Source organism: Notolepis coatsorum (assembly GCF_963971535.1).
Source record: "Notolepis coatsorum genome assembly, chromosome: 3".
NCBI classification, from domain to species: Eukaryota; Metazoa; Chordata; class Actinopteri; order Aulopiformes; family Paralepididae; genus Notolepis; species Notolepis coatsorum.
In genome coordinates, this window is record NC_140167.1 from 11,494,284 (window position 1) to 11,511,090 (window position 16,807).

A 16,807-nucleotide genomic window follows, 5' to 3' on the forward strand; every position below is an offset into this window, starting at 1 on the left:
TGGGAAGATACCACCCCCTATCGTCTCTCCCTGTGTAACTGCACCCCATTACTTTAGACTGATGGGGGGGGGGGGGGCGGGCCAGTTTCCTCATTTTACTTTTCTGTCAAGCCAACTGAAGAATCCATTGTGATCGCCGGCCTGGAAAACGCGTGGATTATGTATTTACAGTACCCAACGCTGAATCAATAAACGCGATCGATATTTGGAATGGCGATCAGGAATTGGAATAATCTTTTTGGATAACATCTGATCTGAGGTAAGGAATTTATTTGACCAGTCTTAGGATAATCAGAGCTATTCTCACAGAGATATCAGCGTTTGCCCTATGCATGTGTGTGCGAGATCAGGAAATGAGAGAATCGATATTTCAGCCCGCTTCTATAGCGTGCATAAGTACACATATACTATCGATAATCTAGCGTTTATTTGAAAACGATTCATAAATAGGCCGAAAAATGACAACGTTATTTGTGTATTCCAGAATATTCCAGTAAAGGGCGTTTATCACAGAATCTTTATATTTTCCTGAAACTATCAAAAAACGAGCGTTTTTCAAAATGGTATAAAACGGAAATGAACCGATAAAAAAAAAGAGAAATAAATTAAAAAAAATCTGTTTCGACAATGTTGACTGCAAACAAGTCATTGATAAGCGACAGATTAGACACATAGCCATAATTTAAGATGTAGTTTATGCGTTCGCAAATATGAGAGCGCTATCATTGAAGTGGGTGGTGGCACTCAAGCACTAAATCGTGCGCCCCCTGGTGGCACTGAAAGTGTTAAATGCCCTTTTGAAAAATAGTGCTTGGGAAAGTACTTGAAAGTCCTTGAATTTCATTTAGCAATGTCTGTGGGAACCCTGTTGTTACATCTTGCCACTTTCTTCAATAAACGGGTTTCTCTTCACCATCTTTGGCCTGTAAAAAGCCTCTTATGTGACCAATGACCCATATTTACAGATATCAGATATAACTGATGGTTATACGACAGGAAAACGCCGCTCTGTTGTGGAAGATGTATTATTTCTGTCTGCAGTCTCTTTCATTGCTGTTGATAGGATGAGATATTCCTTTATTGATCAGGTATGGGCAGGGTAATAGAAAATAAATATAGGCAATAAAAAAGAAAGGGTGTAATCCAAGGTGCAGGTTATATTATGTGTTACTCTTGCTCATTGCTTGTGTTGTGCATGTGCAAGTACCCGAATCCTGCACAGCCAAAACACACAGCCAGACGAGAGAAATCGGTTGCTCACATCTGTTCTGCTCATTGGACCGATGCCGATCAATAGGAAAGGAAAATCACAGATATCGCCTGATAATAACTGATATTGATATACCAGGAAGAAGTCGTTACAATGCAATGTGTTTTTCTACATAGGCTTAGATCCCAGAATGTATTAGTCATGCTTCCAATGGCCCCTAATAGCCGAAATATCGTAACATTTGTGGCATCACTCGTTCCACTATTGGTGCTTAGCTGAGGACGGAAACACACTGGCTTGGTTGTTTATCATCTGGACGGCATTTGCATGAGCTGGAATTTCATCCAGAGACACTGGTTCAGACACTCTCACGAGAGGCCGTAGCCTCTCCCCAGACGGACCGAAGGCAGGGCTGTCTCAGAGCGACGTCCTCTAATCGCGCACATTGTTGTTTCCTCCAGGCGGAAGCTTGGGGAAGATCATGTAATCGGTTGGTGTGTGTGTGTGTGTGTGTGTGTGTCTGCAGCAAATCTCACAAACTACAAGGCTTTGGATGCACATAGGCTGACGGCAGGGTGAATTCTGGAATCTTTTTCAAATCGGTCAACGACAAGTATTTTGTTTGAATTAATTTCCCTCATTGTCCATTGAAATAGATATTCAGTATAATGTTTTGAACACAGGAGGGCGATACTACACAGGTTCGCTACTCAGAGCCTCATCTAATCGGCTCTCTGGCCCCTGTTTACAACATGGAAATGCCATAGTGAACCTATTGTTGTTGCCTTACCTATGCATTAGAAACATTTATGAATTAATTCCCATCATTGAAATTAGATTAATTATTATTATTAATCCAATAAATCCATATATCATGAACCGTCATAGAGATTTATGGGAAGTGTCAATGAACTCTGTACAGATTACTACTTTCATTGATCTAGGTTAACCATGGCCCCATGTTATGTAACAGTGTAATACTGTGTAACAGCCATTCACAACATACTGCGAGCGAGCGAATGCCCGACGACATCACTTTGGAAAGTATCTTTACATGATGTGAACGATATCGTAGAGATAAGGGATGTCCTCGTTTTCCTAATTTCCTCTTGAAAATTTGTGAGCATGCAACTTGCAGTAAATCTCATTAAGCAAATCTTAGAGACATTTATTCCCATATGTCATATTCATAATATTGGCTAAACCAGTAATTCATTATCACAATCACAACTGTACCTATTGCACAATTAACTATAACCAGCCAGTTGCTATATATGACCATTGGACAAAACTGCAGCATACAGATTAATTTACCTTGAAGTAACTGAACTGAACTGAACTGAACCTTGAACAGAAGAGCTGGTATCACTATAGTATAAATCAAACATAGAAGTCTATTTATCAATAGTAACAGTTTGGAGACGGGATACAATGTTGCAGAAATGGAACCAAAGCGACTGATTTTCCAAGAAAGTGAAACATTGCGGGGGTATTAAAAAGTCTTAAATTAATAAATCTAAATTTACGGCCTTAAAAGGTATTCAAAAGTCTTACATGTAATTAGCATTTCATTCGGGCGCAGCCCGGCTGTTGGGAGATGAAATAATATTCTATATATATGAAATGTTTTTGTATTCAAGTCGTGGCTACCAGGAGCTTGGTGCGTCTGGCGAGAGCTTGTATGGAACAACGTGTGAGAATTTAAATTGGTGAGCAAGTGCAGCCGCCAGTTCAGTGTCACTGTGTTTGTTGTTTGCTAGTATGGTTGTGAAATTGGTATTCAATTTTGCTCTAAGTGGTATTAAAAAGTCTTTCATTTTAACTTGTTGAAACCTGCAGATACCCTGTAAATATTGTAGCTGTGTTTCTTTTCTCGGAGAGAGAGAGAGAGAAAGAAAGAAGGGAGTGTAGAGGAGGTTGGAAGGGGGGAGGAGAGCGGGGAGGAGAGAGGGGAAGAGAGAGGAAGAGAGAGAGGCAGAGAGAGACCGAAAGAGACAGAAAGAGACAGAAAAAAAGGAAGAGTGAGCGAGAGAGAGAGAGAGCATTCCAACCAGAGCAAACCTTGGCCTCAACTATTTCCATCTCTACTCTTACTACCCCATATAGAGTTTTCTTGGAAACAGTTCTACTGAGGGGCGAATTTGGAAGAATATTAAGCATTGATTCTGCTCTTGTGTACTTAGGCAAAAGCACAAGCTGCCTGATACAGATCAGGAGTAATGTGGTAGTACTTGTTGAGGGTGGGGAATTAGCACCGGCCATTCTGTGGCTGGTATGTTTATTTACTCTGTTGGACACTTTCACAGGTAAACGACAAGACTCTTTTCTTTCTATTCTAGTGTTCAGTTTAGGCAGGTAGAATAATGCGTGTCTGGTGAATCTATGAATGCACCATCTTCCCAGGTAGAATAATGTTTGTCCGTCTGGTGGTGAATCCATGAATGCACCCTCCTCTCAGGTAGAATAATGAAAGTGTCTGGTGGTGAAACCCTGAATGCACCGTTCTCTCCTAGTTCCCTGCTAGTTGTTGTTTACTTTAGTTTTTCTCCGAGGCCAATGCACCTCAGATGAAGTAGCATGTTTATCTGTACGACAGACAGTCTGCCTGCCCCTAGAGCACTGAGGGGAGACGGCTTCCGATTGGTCCAAACCTCATCGTGTGAGTGAATGCGTTCCATGCACTTGTTTTGGCAAACCGCTCAATTGGGACCAGCTGGGCCTAGTACTAGTTTTCTTTTTTAAACGTCCTTACCAGTAGGACGTGTTGAAAGTGCTTCACTGGCAGCAGCCCCGCGGAACTTGGTCCTGGAAGGCACGAGTCGTTCCCGTTTATTGATATTGGCGGCATCATAACCCACTTTATTTGCACACTGTTGAAATATTGATTCATGTAGTAGTAGGAATGAATAATTGGGAGGACTTTGCCCCGCGCGGTCTTGTGTTTGGCAAAAACAAAAGGGGAACATTAAATGTTATCTCAAATCTCTCGGCCCCGCACGCCGCTCCGCTATTACAAATTACCGTGAGCCGTGGCAGATGGGATGTTTAGAACACGGTGTACAAATTGTTCTCTGCGCTAAATTGAAATGTATATTTCTTTTTGAGTGTGTGTATATGTGTGTGATCTCTCTCTCTCTCTCTCTCTGTTTCCAGGGGATGACTTTTCCATTATACAGCAGGAAATCTTCATGGTGAAGGAATGCATGCACCACAATATTGTGGCCTACTTTGGGAGCTACCTCTGGTAAGGGCCAACTCTAAACACCACTTGGTCTGTAATCCAATACTTGATACACCCCCCGCCCCCCTCCACACACTTAATACACCGTGTTCCTTCTTGTTTATTTGTTTATACAGTAACCGTTTTTTTTAGGTACACACGGTCAAACATCACAGTACACATCGCCGGACGGCGGTCGTGATTGGAGGATCGGGGGACAAGAGGGCGGGGTTTGAGATGGGTCAGTCGGTGTGGCTTCCACCGCGTCGTGGGCTGCTATGCTCCTCAGTGGAGTGCGAGAACATCTGTTTATAGACGAGCTGCGTGGCTTTCCCTGTGGCTCCCGCGCAGAAAGCTGTGGGTGGTGGTACTTACTTCGTATTAACCATTTCACTACCTTCTGTAGAGTGGTTGTGAAAGGGGTTAACCCTTTGTCGTGTGGCAGTGAAAAGGGTTAGCCTTTTTAATGTATTGCCGCGGTGAAAGGGTTAACACTGTGGTAGTGTGCTGGTGAAAGGGTTAAGGTGGCGTCCAGATGTTATTGCTGTCAGTTCATGTTTGATGAGGATCTTTGACTTTTTTTGAAAGCCTGACACACAGTATTACAGTCAGAGCATGAGGCGGGGGGGGGGGTTCAGCGGGTACCAAAACACACCATATTATGTAAAACTTCATATCTCTCTCTCCAGTGAAAAGCTTTTTGATTTGAATAGAGTGGGATCATGAAGCGAGGCGGGGCGTTGTGGTGGAGTCGGGTGTGGATGTAGTGCCGTTAGAGGAGTAGAAGCTGGTGGTGCTGCTGTGCATATCTCTGGAAAAATAATGACCTGCTAAACGTAAATCTAAAAAAAACGCACTCACTAACGATATGCGCATATATTATCTAACGACTAACTTTGTCTCGGTGGCACAGAGAATGCATTCTGGTCATCATGGGAGTTATTCAAACAAGATAACTGGCTAAAGACATAAAACAAGATAAGATATTCCTTTATTGATCCCCTTGGGGAAATGCGGGCGTCATAGCAACATGGGGAAGGGGGGAGGGGAGGTACAGGTATCGTCAGGGTAATAGTAGAAAGACATAAATATAAGAAATACAATTCGATTTTTACATTATATTCAGAGTTAATTATATTGTTTACACTATTTATACATTTTTCTTTCTCATATTTCTATATACAGATCTGTCTTTTCTGCCTATATTTACGTCTTTCTACTATTACTCTGCCCATACCTCCCCTCCCCCACACCCTGTGCTGCTATGACGCTCGAATTTCCCCAAGGGGATCAATAAAGGAATATCTTATCTTTATAAAAGCAATAGGTCCAGAGGGGCGGCTACGTGGCGTAGTGGGCAAGGCGCTCGCCACAAATGCGGAGACGCTGGGATCGCCTGTTCGATCCCAGCGCTCCACATTGCTTTCAGTTTAGCTGGTCGTTCATACTAATACACATTGGCCGTATTAGGGGGTGGGAAACTGATGGGTGGGGATCGGGCGTTGTGGACAGCGACTCCTACAGGTCGGTTGGTGCGCCTGCGCAGTAGAATCAGGAAGTGTCGGGGGCAGCGTGAGCCTCCCACGCGTTACTCCTCGCCACTGAGAGATCGAGCTGCGCAGGTGAAAAGATGCGACAGCTGTTACCTCAAGTACCGGAGGGGACTTGTGCTATGTATGACTTAGTCCACATTGCAGCCGGCTTGTGGGAGGCAAGAAACAGCGTTTGTGACAGGGGAGGGTTGAATTGGATGATACAAAAATTGGGATGGGAGAAAATATAGAAAATGGGAGAAAAAGTGGATCCAAAAAAAAAAAGCAATAGGTCCAGGCTGTGGGAAACAACAGCAACACAAACTAAGTTTTGGCTGGAAAGTACACTTGGAGAAAGAAACAACTTAGGCCATGTCGAGACTAAAACGATTTTGGTCGTTTTAGGCAAAGTATTTGATCGTTTGCATCGTTCTGCCACACGGAACTGCGTTCTGGCAGCCTGAAGACGATACGTTCTGATCCAGCTCCCAGAGTGCGCAATTCTGAAGACGCCCCCCATTGCGTCACCATCTTTACAAGCGATACGGGTCTTCTCCTGAACCGATGACGCGATAGCTGTACACACACTCCCGGCCGAGGCGCACACACATGCTCACACGCATCTCCCTTAATCCGCATGCAAACCCAGACAAAAAAAGAAACATGGTACATACATATATGTCTTGTATGAAAACCCAAGCACATATTGTTCCATAGCATACGCCTTCAGTTGATCATGACAAATCCTCTCTTACCTTGACGATTAAAAAGCCTCCATAATTTAGTAAATAAAGCTGTAGCTAGCATTGATGCTATTCAAAATGCTATCCGCATTAGCTAAATAGCTAACCAACTAAATACAATAGACAGTGGTATCCTGAGGTAATGTTAAATACAACGTTTGCTAGTCGAAATGACTGGACACACACAGGGACAAGTTAAACATCAATCAATTAATTTATTCCAACAGGTAGTTTGAGCTGCATGTGAGCCGCTGTCTTTTTCTCCTCTCCTTTGGAAACTAATGACGTTACGTTAGCTCGAAAAGCACAGAACCGGCCAACACAAGTTAAGCTGCTAGCAACAGACACTAACACTTCCGGTCTGGGTTTTCAAAATAAAAGAAACTAAGGAAAGACATTTATTTAGTAAATTTGTGGCATGCACTTATTATCTTGAGATGTTGGTTTTTACGGAAACCTTAAAACGAAACGAAAACGAAACGGATCAAAATTGTTTTAGTCTGGACAAGGCCTTAACCAAAATGTGGCCTAAGTGAAAAGACACACTGTAATAACGACGAATAATTGTGAGGCAGTGTTGGCCTTGGAAAATAACATTGAAATAAGATATATAAAATGAATGCTGTGGTCTCTAACTACACATCCTCAAGACCCCTACACTCTACATCTCCTGGTCGCCTCAGACCACTCATATTGGAGCTCCTGGGGGGGTCCGCGCGCCACAATGGTGGAACGAACTCCCCACCACAGTCACGACAAATTTTCTGCCGTTTACTGAAAACACACTTCTTCAATCGATATCTAAAAAACTAAAACGAATAACCCTCTTACTGTCTTTTACTATCATGTACTTTGCTACTATGCCTATACCACTACCTACTATACTATTATGAAACTCAAGAGTGTAGCACTCAAAGTTCAACACTGTTTGACGACCAACATCACTTAGCCTTAGTTGCCAGAATTGTACCTTACCTGCTGACTTGTTGTACAGAACTTGTAAGTCGCTTTGGTTAAATAAAAGCGTCAGCTAAAGGACTAGGTGTAATCAGAAGTATTGTCAAAATTGGCCGAATGTAAACAACAGAGGTGTGACCGACGACCTACCCAGAATGCAATGCGCCGTCACATGGCTGCCCATTCTCTACAGCCTTTGCCTGAAACCCACATGACTCAACAGATTAGTCACACGTGTGTGTGTGTGTGTCAGTGTGTGTGTGTCAGTGTGTGTGTGAGAGAGAGAGAGAAAGTATGACTCAAGCTCTTGAACTAAGGAGATTGATGACGGTGCCGACTGAGCCCTTCAGTGTCAGGATGCAGCGTTCCAGGGTTGTAATAGAGCCCATGTTTTCTGACTGGTATCTCGAGAGGATGTGGAAGCCGGGTTCGCCCCACCGCTGCCCAGGACCTCCAGCAGGTTTACCAGGAATATGAGCGTCTGAAGTGTTTTATATGCCCATTAGCCAGGGGGAGACGCACGTCTTATCGCAGCGGGCAGGTCCCTTACAGTCGGAGTATAAAGGGGCATTATACTGGGGGTTTTTACGAGCTGCCATGCATCAGTGATTAAATCTAAATGAATGGCACCAAAGCAGGTACGTTTTACATGGGGAACTTCCCCCGTGTCTACTCGGTTGGTTTCCTGACTACGCCAGGAAGTGTTGTTGCGCACGTGCGTCCAGAGAGCAACTGGATGTGGCCGTTAACGATCAGAACGGTAGCAAACTATATAGAGTGATGACCAATGGCCATACTCTCTCTATGTTTGATTATGGTGAGATGTCATCTATAAAATGGCTTCCAAGTGTGCCCTGAACGCTCGCCACCAACGCAGGAGATGCTGGGTTCGAGCCCAGCTCTCGGCATTGCTACCAAGTTTTCAAGTTTCTTTAATAGTTGTCATACAGAAGTACAGAATACTTTTATACAAAATGCTTCTTACTGTTACGCTCCAGAGACTGTGCAAGACAAGATAAGTATGAAATAAAATAACATAGTATAGCATGTAAATTAGAAGTAAAAAATGAGGTCACAGTGTTCAGTATAGACATATGTACAATGTTCGATGCAGAATAGACGTAACTGAGTTACCATATAATATACAATACTATGCAGTGTATTAATATACAATACTATATAGTGCAAGGCAGAAATGGGATGAGGTGCAATTTAGGTACAATTTACAGTAGGTGTACGAGTTGTAGTGCAAATCCTTTATCAATAAATATAAAGTGTGTTTGTGTGATCTAAAGTGTGGAGAGTGGGTGCTGCAGTGTGTTGTTTGTTTAAGTGAGTGTGTGCGTGTGGGTGTGTGTGCTGTGTGCATTTGATGGTTGTTGCATAGTGTTTATTGTTCGTTTAGCAGCCTGATGGCCTGGGGATAGAAGCTTGGCTGGTCGTTCATACTAATACAATTGGCAGTATTAGGGGGTGGGAAGGTGGTGGGTGGGGATCGGACGTTGTGGACAGCGACTCCTACAGGTCGGTTGGTGCGCCTGCGCAGTAGAATCAGGAAGCGACGGGGGCGGCGTGTCCCTCCCACGCAGACCCTCGCCGCTGAAAGATCGCGCTGTGCAGGTGAAAAGATGCGACGGCTGCCTCCTCGAGTACCGGAGGGGACACGTGATGCAAGGCTTCGTCCACGTTGCAGCCGGCTTGTGGGAGGCATGGCCTAACAACGTTCGAGACAGGGGAGGGTAGAATTGGACAATACGAAATTGAGGACAGGAGAAAAATAGAAAAATGGGGAGAAAAAGTAGATAAAAAAAAGATATAGCTAATAAAAGAAATAACGATTAAAACCAGAGTTAACCCGGCGAGTTAACCCGACTTTTTCCGTGATTGGCGCAGAATGAGTTAACTATGTGAAAGGGTTGGAATGGCAGCCGGTTCCCGTTTAGATTCCGGCTCTTCCCGGCAGCGTGTCGAAGACGCTGAACCCCCAACTTCTGGTCGGCACCTTGCATGGTTGCCTCTGCCGTCGGTGTGTCGTGTGAGAGTGAATGTGAGGCATCATTTGAGGGTATTTACATCCAAATCAGGTGAACAGTGTAGGAATTATAACAGTTTCTACATGTGCTTGTTCCCCCCCCCCCCAAAGTAATTGGACAAACTAAAACTAACAATCATAAATCAAATAGTCACATTTTTTTAGTTTTTTTTTATTATGTTTTTGGTGGATTATTGGTTTTTAACTACCGGGCAGTCCGGTAGAGAGAGAGAGAGAGAGAGAGGAAGAATGGGAGATGGACAGGGGGAAGACATTCGGCAAAGGTCGCCGAGAGTCGAACCCGGGACGCGTGTATACTTTCGACAACAAATGTTTTGTTTCCGCGTTCGAGTTTTGCGCTCTGATTGTGATTGGCCAAGTCATGTGACATGTGCGCCAATCGTGGACAGCAAGTTCTGCGCCTATTTCCGGGTCTAACAGCCTGCAAACTACCTGGCGTTCTATCGCCATGCTCTAAGACAAACTCTAACCTTAACCAACTTCGAAAGAGCGCCTAAGCTTAACCAGTGTAGAAACTTGCGGTCCCACGATTGGCGCACATGTCACATGACCAGAAACGCGCGTGGCCAATCAGAGACGCGGAAACAAACATTTGTTGTCGAAAGTATTCAGGCACCCGGGACGGCCGTGTTGCGACACAGCGCAGTACGTGGTGTGCTACTTGAGCGCCCAAATAGTCACTTTTAATACATGGCTGCAAATCATTTGCAGTCAATGACAGCCTGAAGTCTGGAACCCATACACAGACACTGGGTTTGGTCCCTGGTGATGCTCTGCTACTAGGCCTCTAGTGTGCGACTGACTTGTTTTTGGGGCATTTTCCCTTCAGTTTTGTCTTCAGCAAGTGAAACGCACGCTCAATTGGATTCAGGTCAGGGGATTGACTTGGCCATTGCATAACATTCCTCTTCTTTGCCTTGAGAAACTGGCTTTCGCAGTACGCTTCGGGTCATTGTCCATCTGCACTGCGAAGCGCCGTCCAATGAATTGTGAAGCGTTTTGGCTGAATGTGAGCAGATTATATTGCCTGAAACACTTCAGGATTCATCCCGCTGCTTTTGTCAGCTGTCGCATCATCAATAAATACAAGGGAAAAACGGTTCCATTGGCAGCCAATACACGACCACATATGGTAATGATAGTGACACTATCATAATAATAACATGATATTAAACTATAAACTCAGGCTTTGTTTTGTTGGGCCTTTCTCGCGGCGGCTGCCTGGCGGTGTCATCGCGGGGGAAGCATATTTGTTTGCCCTGTGGTGGCACCGTCGTGTGACTGCCGTGGAGTAGGCCTATTATGATGGAGATCGAGACATATCATCTTATCCTCTTATAATGAGACATATCCTCTTATAATGTGTACTTGTTCTGTTGTGTTTTTGTATGTGTCCTTTATTTGTATTTTTTGTTGTTGTTGTGTGTTATGTGTTCTGTATTACATTGCACAAAATGTGGGACCCTCTCGAAAACGAGATACTGTATCTCAATGTGGTTTTCCCAATAAAATAATTTCAATATTGCAGCATTTTGTTTTCTCTGTGGTTATTTTCTTGAGCAAAACGTAGCCAACGTAGGGACATCGTAACCTGGTGGAGAGAGGCTCTAAAGCAGTGGACTTGGTGGTGATCAGGTTCGGTCTGTAGCCTCTACTACGTTATTATATTTTGGTTATAGACTTTACTACAGTTGTACTGGTGGTACAGCATGCAGTGCATGATCGTGCCTTTTCAAAGCTTGTATATTATCGCCCCATGTCGGTTTGGTTGAGGAACGGGGTGTTTTTCTAATGTGGCTCTTTTTAAGAAATATTTCTTGTCAGTGTGGCTCCTGGGTTGAGCCAAGTCTGAGTACCGCTGGTCTAGAGTGTTTATTAAACTTGACGGCTGAATCAAAGAACAGCGGCAGTGGTTGTGTGTGGAGTGGTGCTGGGAATCCCTATAACATTTCGGTCAAGATTTTTTGTTTTCTTTTGCTTTTTAAAAGTTGTGTTGTTTAAATCCAACACGTTTTTTTATTCCCTTGCAGTTATTCATGCATTGACGCTTGTAATGATGGTTGCCATTCCATGTCATTGGTGGCAAAACATGTTTCCCTCTTGGGGGACTAATGAGATTAATAAATTAATCAATCAGTCAGTGGCTCAGTGCTTTAATCCCTGCAGTCACACTCACTCACTCACTCACTCACTCACTCACTCACTCACTCACTCACTCACTCACTCACTCACTCACTCACTCACTCACTCACTCACTCACTCACTCCACTCACTCACTCACTCACTCACTCACTCACTCACTCACTCACTCACTCACTCACTCACTCACTCACTCACTCACTCACTCACTCACTCACACACACACACACACACACACACACACACACACACACACACACACACACACACACACACACACATAGTTCTGTTGAATTTATTGTTTAAATCCAACCAGTTTTGAGCTGTATTCCCTTGCAGTTAATCATATCTTTATGGATGTAATATGGATGTCATTGTTGGCAAAAAGAAAATGTCCTCTTGGGATTAATAAAGTGCATCAATCAATCAGTTAGTCAGTCTGTTGATTCTGTTTCTAGTTAAGCTGTCGGGCTGTTCAGCTGTGTAAACTAACGTAGCCATAATAACACGTCCTAACATTCTCACCTTTCCCTTCGACCAGCCGGGAGAAGCTGTGGATTTGCATGGAGTATTGTGGTGGAGGGTCTCTTCAGGACATTTATCACGGTGAGTTATTTATTTACTTTCTTCTCTTTTTTAAATAGCGGTCTGGTTTTTGTCATAAATTGATGGTGGTTCATCATTGTTTTGCATTTTCTAACACCCTCTTTATCTTGAAGACCGTCTGCGAGTCGTCAACGCGCTCCAATGAGTCTGTAGGACTCGGGCCCCCGGGATGACAGGAGCATTAACCTGCCGTGTGTTTGTTCTTCTAGTGACGGGGCCGCTGTCGGAGCTTCAGATAGCCTACGTCTGCAGAGAGACCATCCAGGTGTGAGGGTGCTGCTTACTGTACTTTTCTTTCTTAAACACCATTTAAACCTTTTCTTTTCGAGTGGGATCTGTAACACGGGCACGTTTCTTCTTCTTCACAGGGTTTGGGATATCTGCACACGAAGAGCAAGATGCACCGTGATATCAAGGTACAGTGTCTCTTTAAACATTCCATCCGTTCCCAGGGCACTTTCTACACACCCGCCCTGTTTAGTCCGGTTGAATTGAACCCTGGAACGTCCGACCCCCTTGGTTTCGGTTTGTCGAGGGAGGTGTGAACGCGGTGAGAACGCCCCCCCCCCCCCCCCCCAATCGACCGCATCCTGTTTACACCCCGTGGACTCTCGTTCCACTTCCGAGCGAACCCCGTAGTAGCCGTTTTGTCCGTTTTTTAAGGTCACAGACGATGGTAGCGCATAATCAGTCGCTGACCGTGAACCGGACGACCTAAATATGTATTTTGCGAGTCAAAAGTGGAAGTGACGGGGCGTCCTGGCTCACCGCGATAGGAGGCGTACCACGTGATCGCAACGTTCTGGGTTTGAATCCGGCCCGGGACATTTGTTGCATGTCCTCCCCCCTTCTCTCTACCTGGTTTCCTGTCACTCACTGTCCTGTCCCCAATAAAGCAGAAATGCCCTAAAAAAACACATCTTTAAAAAAAAAAATCAAATAAAACAAAAAGGGAAAATGACAAGATTCCGTTTGTTCACGTACGTTTTTTAACCAAATCGAGGGGAGAAACGGCAACAAAAGTAACAATTCCCCCTCTGAACGGGGCCACTTTTCAGACGAACCCAGGTGTGACGAGACGAGCCCTTGTGACACGGTGTCACCGCGAGGGTGACGTGGCGGCGTGTCGGAGGTGTGAACCGGTAGTCACAGGAAAAGGGAGGCTGAGGGTATTCTCTGCACGGATGCATGTGACCACAGGCGTCACTGGCAGCAGCGCTTTTGAGGCCGCGCTGAACTCAATCGTTCCTGGCTGTAGTCTCTCTCTGGGTGTTATCACAGCAGGTCAGGGCTGGGCCTATTATCTCTGCTCGGCTCTACACAGAGAGCGCTTCCTGTTTCCTGTGCTCTCGCCGCAGGATGCCCGCACACCGACTTGTCAGTCACGGCCAACAGAAACACGGCGCTCACGTCTGAAAGTCCACATCGCACCCCCTGCTAGAACAGTGTGCCGTGGTATCACCTAGAGGCGTTGGCCTCGGCGTGTGGCGCGGCGGCGTCGGTAGCGACGCATGCTGTGCGTTTAGAGAATAGTTGCTGAAAACGCACAAGGAGTCTTATGTGAAGTATGTCGAACTGAATTGTGGAGTTAAACTTAATTTCGAATTTTTTTTGTTTTTGTGTGTTTTCGTGCAGGCCTGAAATCATGGCTCAATGACACACTGGAGCCCTCGTTAGCATAACCCCTCCCCTGAAGGCTTATGTAGAGGAGCTTATGCAGTACCTTGTGTACCTCATGGCTGCATACACTCCTCTACATAGGAAATTAATTGAAAGCAGCCGCGCTGCTAGACTTGGCTGGAGTCGGTCAGAACGCACCATAACACTATATAAAAACTACAGCGCACGCTTCTCCCAGAGTTGATTGTAGCTCAAAAGTGTAGCATGCAAAGCTAATGCTAACCATTTCATGTATGTGAATGGGAAATACTAATGTGATTAGCACCATATTCCGGGTGGTATAGTTAAATAAAAACAAGCTTTCTAACCAAGTAGTGCCCACTTGGTAGTTTATAGCAAAACTTTTTAGCGATTGAATGGAAAACATTTAATGGCACTTGAGATGAAAGGGAGCTGTCAATCAAGCGTGATCTGACCACGCCCCCGCAATCCTGAGAAGTGCTCTGAGCAGCCAGCGCTCCGTTTATAGTAATTATTAAAAAATTTAAGCATTCACACTTGGCCGGGTGGTTAATAATAAATCTTTCTGTGGTGTGACAAACGCGGAACACGTATTTATTGTCACTTTACCCCGACTTTAATCTACCAAATGCCCTTTAACGAGTAAGCATTACAAGCTTTTAAACAGTAGTACAATGTTTCAGGGAATTAAGACATTTGGGAATAGTTCAGTAAGCCTTGTTGATCTCCTGATTCTGACGTTGGACCTGCTTGCTGCTCTGTACACAAGAGATTCCTGTTCTGTATGGTCATTAGTTACTTTCAAAGCGTGGCGCCTTTGTTGATTCAAAGCACAGGCCTCTTATTGCCTTTGGGCAACGAATACCACAAGATAATAACGTGTTATGTGTTGTTGTTGTTGTTTTAACAGGGTGCCAATATACTTCTAACTGACAACGGTGATGTGAAGTTAGGTAAGCTCCTCCACAATGTCTTACCTTATTGGCCCGGATATGAGATGTTTTTTTCTGAAAATCACACCAGGAGAAGATTCGTATTTACTGCGAGTGCGACCACGTACGTGCATGCATTGATAGGTCTGTGTGTGTGTCCTTGCCCGATGATCAAGCTCCCCATGACATTTGGCCATGTTACGTGAGTCCGTTTAGAAGTTGCGCGCAATATAACTTGTGTTCTAGGCCACTCCCACTCCCCTTTTTTGCCAATTTGCACAAACGGTTAATCAGCCGTTCTTTGGCTCATCATGACCAACCCTTCCACAAACTCTTCTGCAAGTCTGTGAGAACATTTGGGAGTTATGTGCCTTTTTGTGATAGGCCACTCCCATTGCCATGCCCCCCTTTTTAGCCAATTGGCACGGCATGAACACACACACACGCTCACTTACACACGCCCACACACCTGACCTCCATGCAACATCTCAACTCCTCAGGGTGAAAGCTGTGGCCGTTAGACGGTGTGGGATTTTATGGATCGACCGACAGAGTGACCTATTCGCTTGTTAATTCTGACGCCACGCGTGACGTATATTCATGTCTGGGGCCCAAACGCTCCGCTTCATACAGCAGGGGATGCTAGGAGCACTTACTTAAAAAAGAAAACACAGTTTTTTTTTTATGACTCGGATCTATTAAAACAACAAGGGACACAGCGCTGAGGAAGCTTGGCCCCGGAAACTGTTTATTGGGGAGGTCACGCCTTAACAACCCAATAGAGCTGCAAGTTGCAGTTAAAACGTGCAGTTATGATCGTATAATCACAGACTTGAGATCGCGGGAAAGAAGGTGTAAATTTGGAGCAATATTTAGCACCTTTCCCAGGAAGTGAGTTCCTAGTGTGACATATTTGGTGGCCAAGAGATGTTGGATCATCCATTCCTTTAATCAAGGGCTGGCAAAGAGTTTAAGATCACAGTGATCAATAAGGCAGATTCTAATTTAGATAAACCCAATAGTTATATTTTTCACTTTGAATTAGGTAGGCTAGGCTGAGTGGCGCAGTGGGCAAGGCGCTCGCCACTAACGCGGGAGACGCTGGGTTCGAGCCCAGCTCTCGGCGTTGCTACCGGCTTGGCCGGTCGTTCATACTAATACAATTGGCAAGTGTTAGAGGGTGGGAAAGCTGGTGGGTGGTCGATTGGACAGCGACTCCTACAGGTCGGTTGGGTGACGCCGGTACAGAGGAAACAGGAAGTAGCGGGGGCAGCGTGAGCCTCCCACGCGTTTCTCCTCGCCACAGAGTTCGAGCTGCTGCGATGAAAAGATGCGACAGGCTGCCTCCTCGTGTACCGGAGGGGACACGTGATGCAAGGCTTCTATCCTCACTACAGCCGACCAGTGGGAGGCATAGTCTAGCAACGTTCAAGACAGGGGAGGGGAGAATTGGAAAATACAAAATTGGGATGGGAGAAAAAGTGGATAAAAAAAAAAGTTTTGGAACTATCACGATCCCTGGGGTTACTCCACAGGTGACCGTCCTAAATCCTGACAGTGTCATTAATTTGCACACATTGCTGTCTGTTTTCCAAGTAGCTCTTCAGCCAAGAGTTAGCTATATCTCGTATCCCATACTTCTCCAATTTCTCACAAAATATGCTGTGATCTATTGTATCAAAAGCCTTCTGCAGGGCAATATAAATACCAATAGAACGCTCGTCATTTTCAACTGCCTTTGTTATTTCTTCTACCATCTCCACCACTGCATATG

General features: G+C 44.8%; 1 protein-coding gene across 1 annotated transcript in view; it reads left to right on the forward strand.

The window, feature by feature from the left end:
* The window catches only part of map4k5 (mitogen-activated protein kinase kinase kinase kinase 5), an 83,842-nt gene that overhangs the window by 17,719 nt on the left and 49,316 nt on the right, over window positions 1-16,807 (forward strand). The window contains exons 4-8 of the mRNA XM_084309978.1: window positions 4,364-4,454; window positions 12,396-12,460; window positions 12,670-12,725; window positions 12,829-12,876; window positions 15,012-15,054. Of these exons, the coding sequence (XP_084166104.1) occupies window positions 4,364-4,454; window positions 12,396-12,460; window positions 12,670-12,725; window positions 12,829-12,876; window positions 15,012-15,054 (303 nt within the window). The remainder of the gene's footprint in view (window positions 1-4,363; window positions 4,455-12,395; window positions 12,461-12,669; window positions 12,726-12,828; window positions 12,877-15,011; window positions 15,055-16,807) is intronic.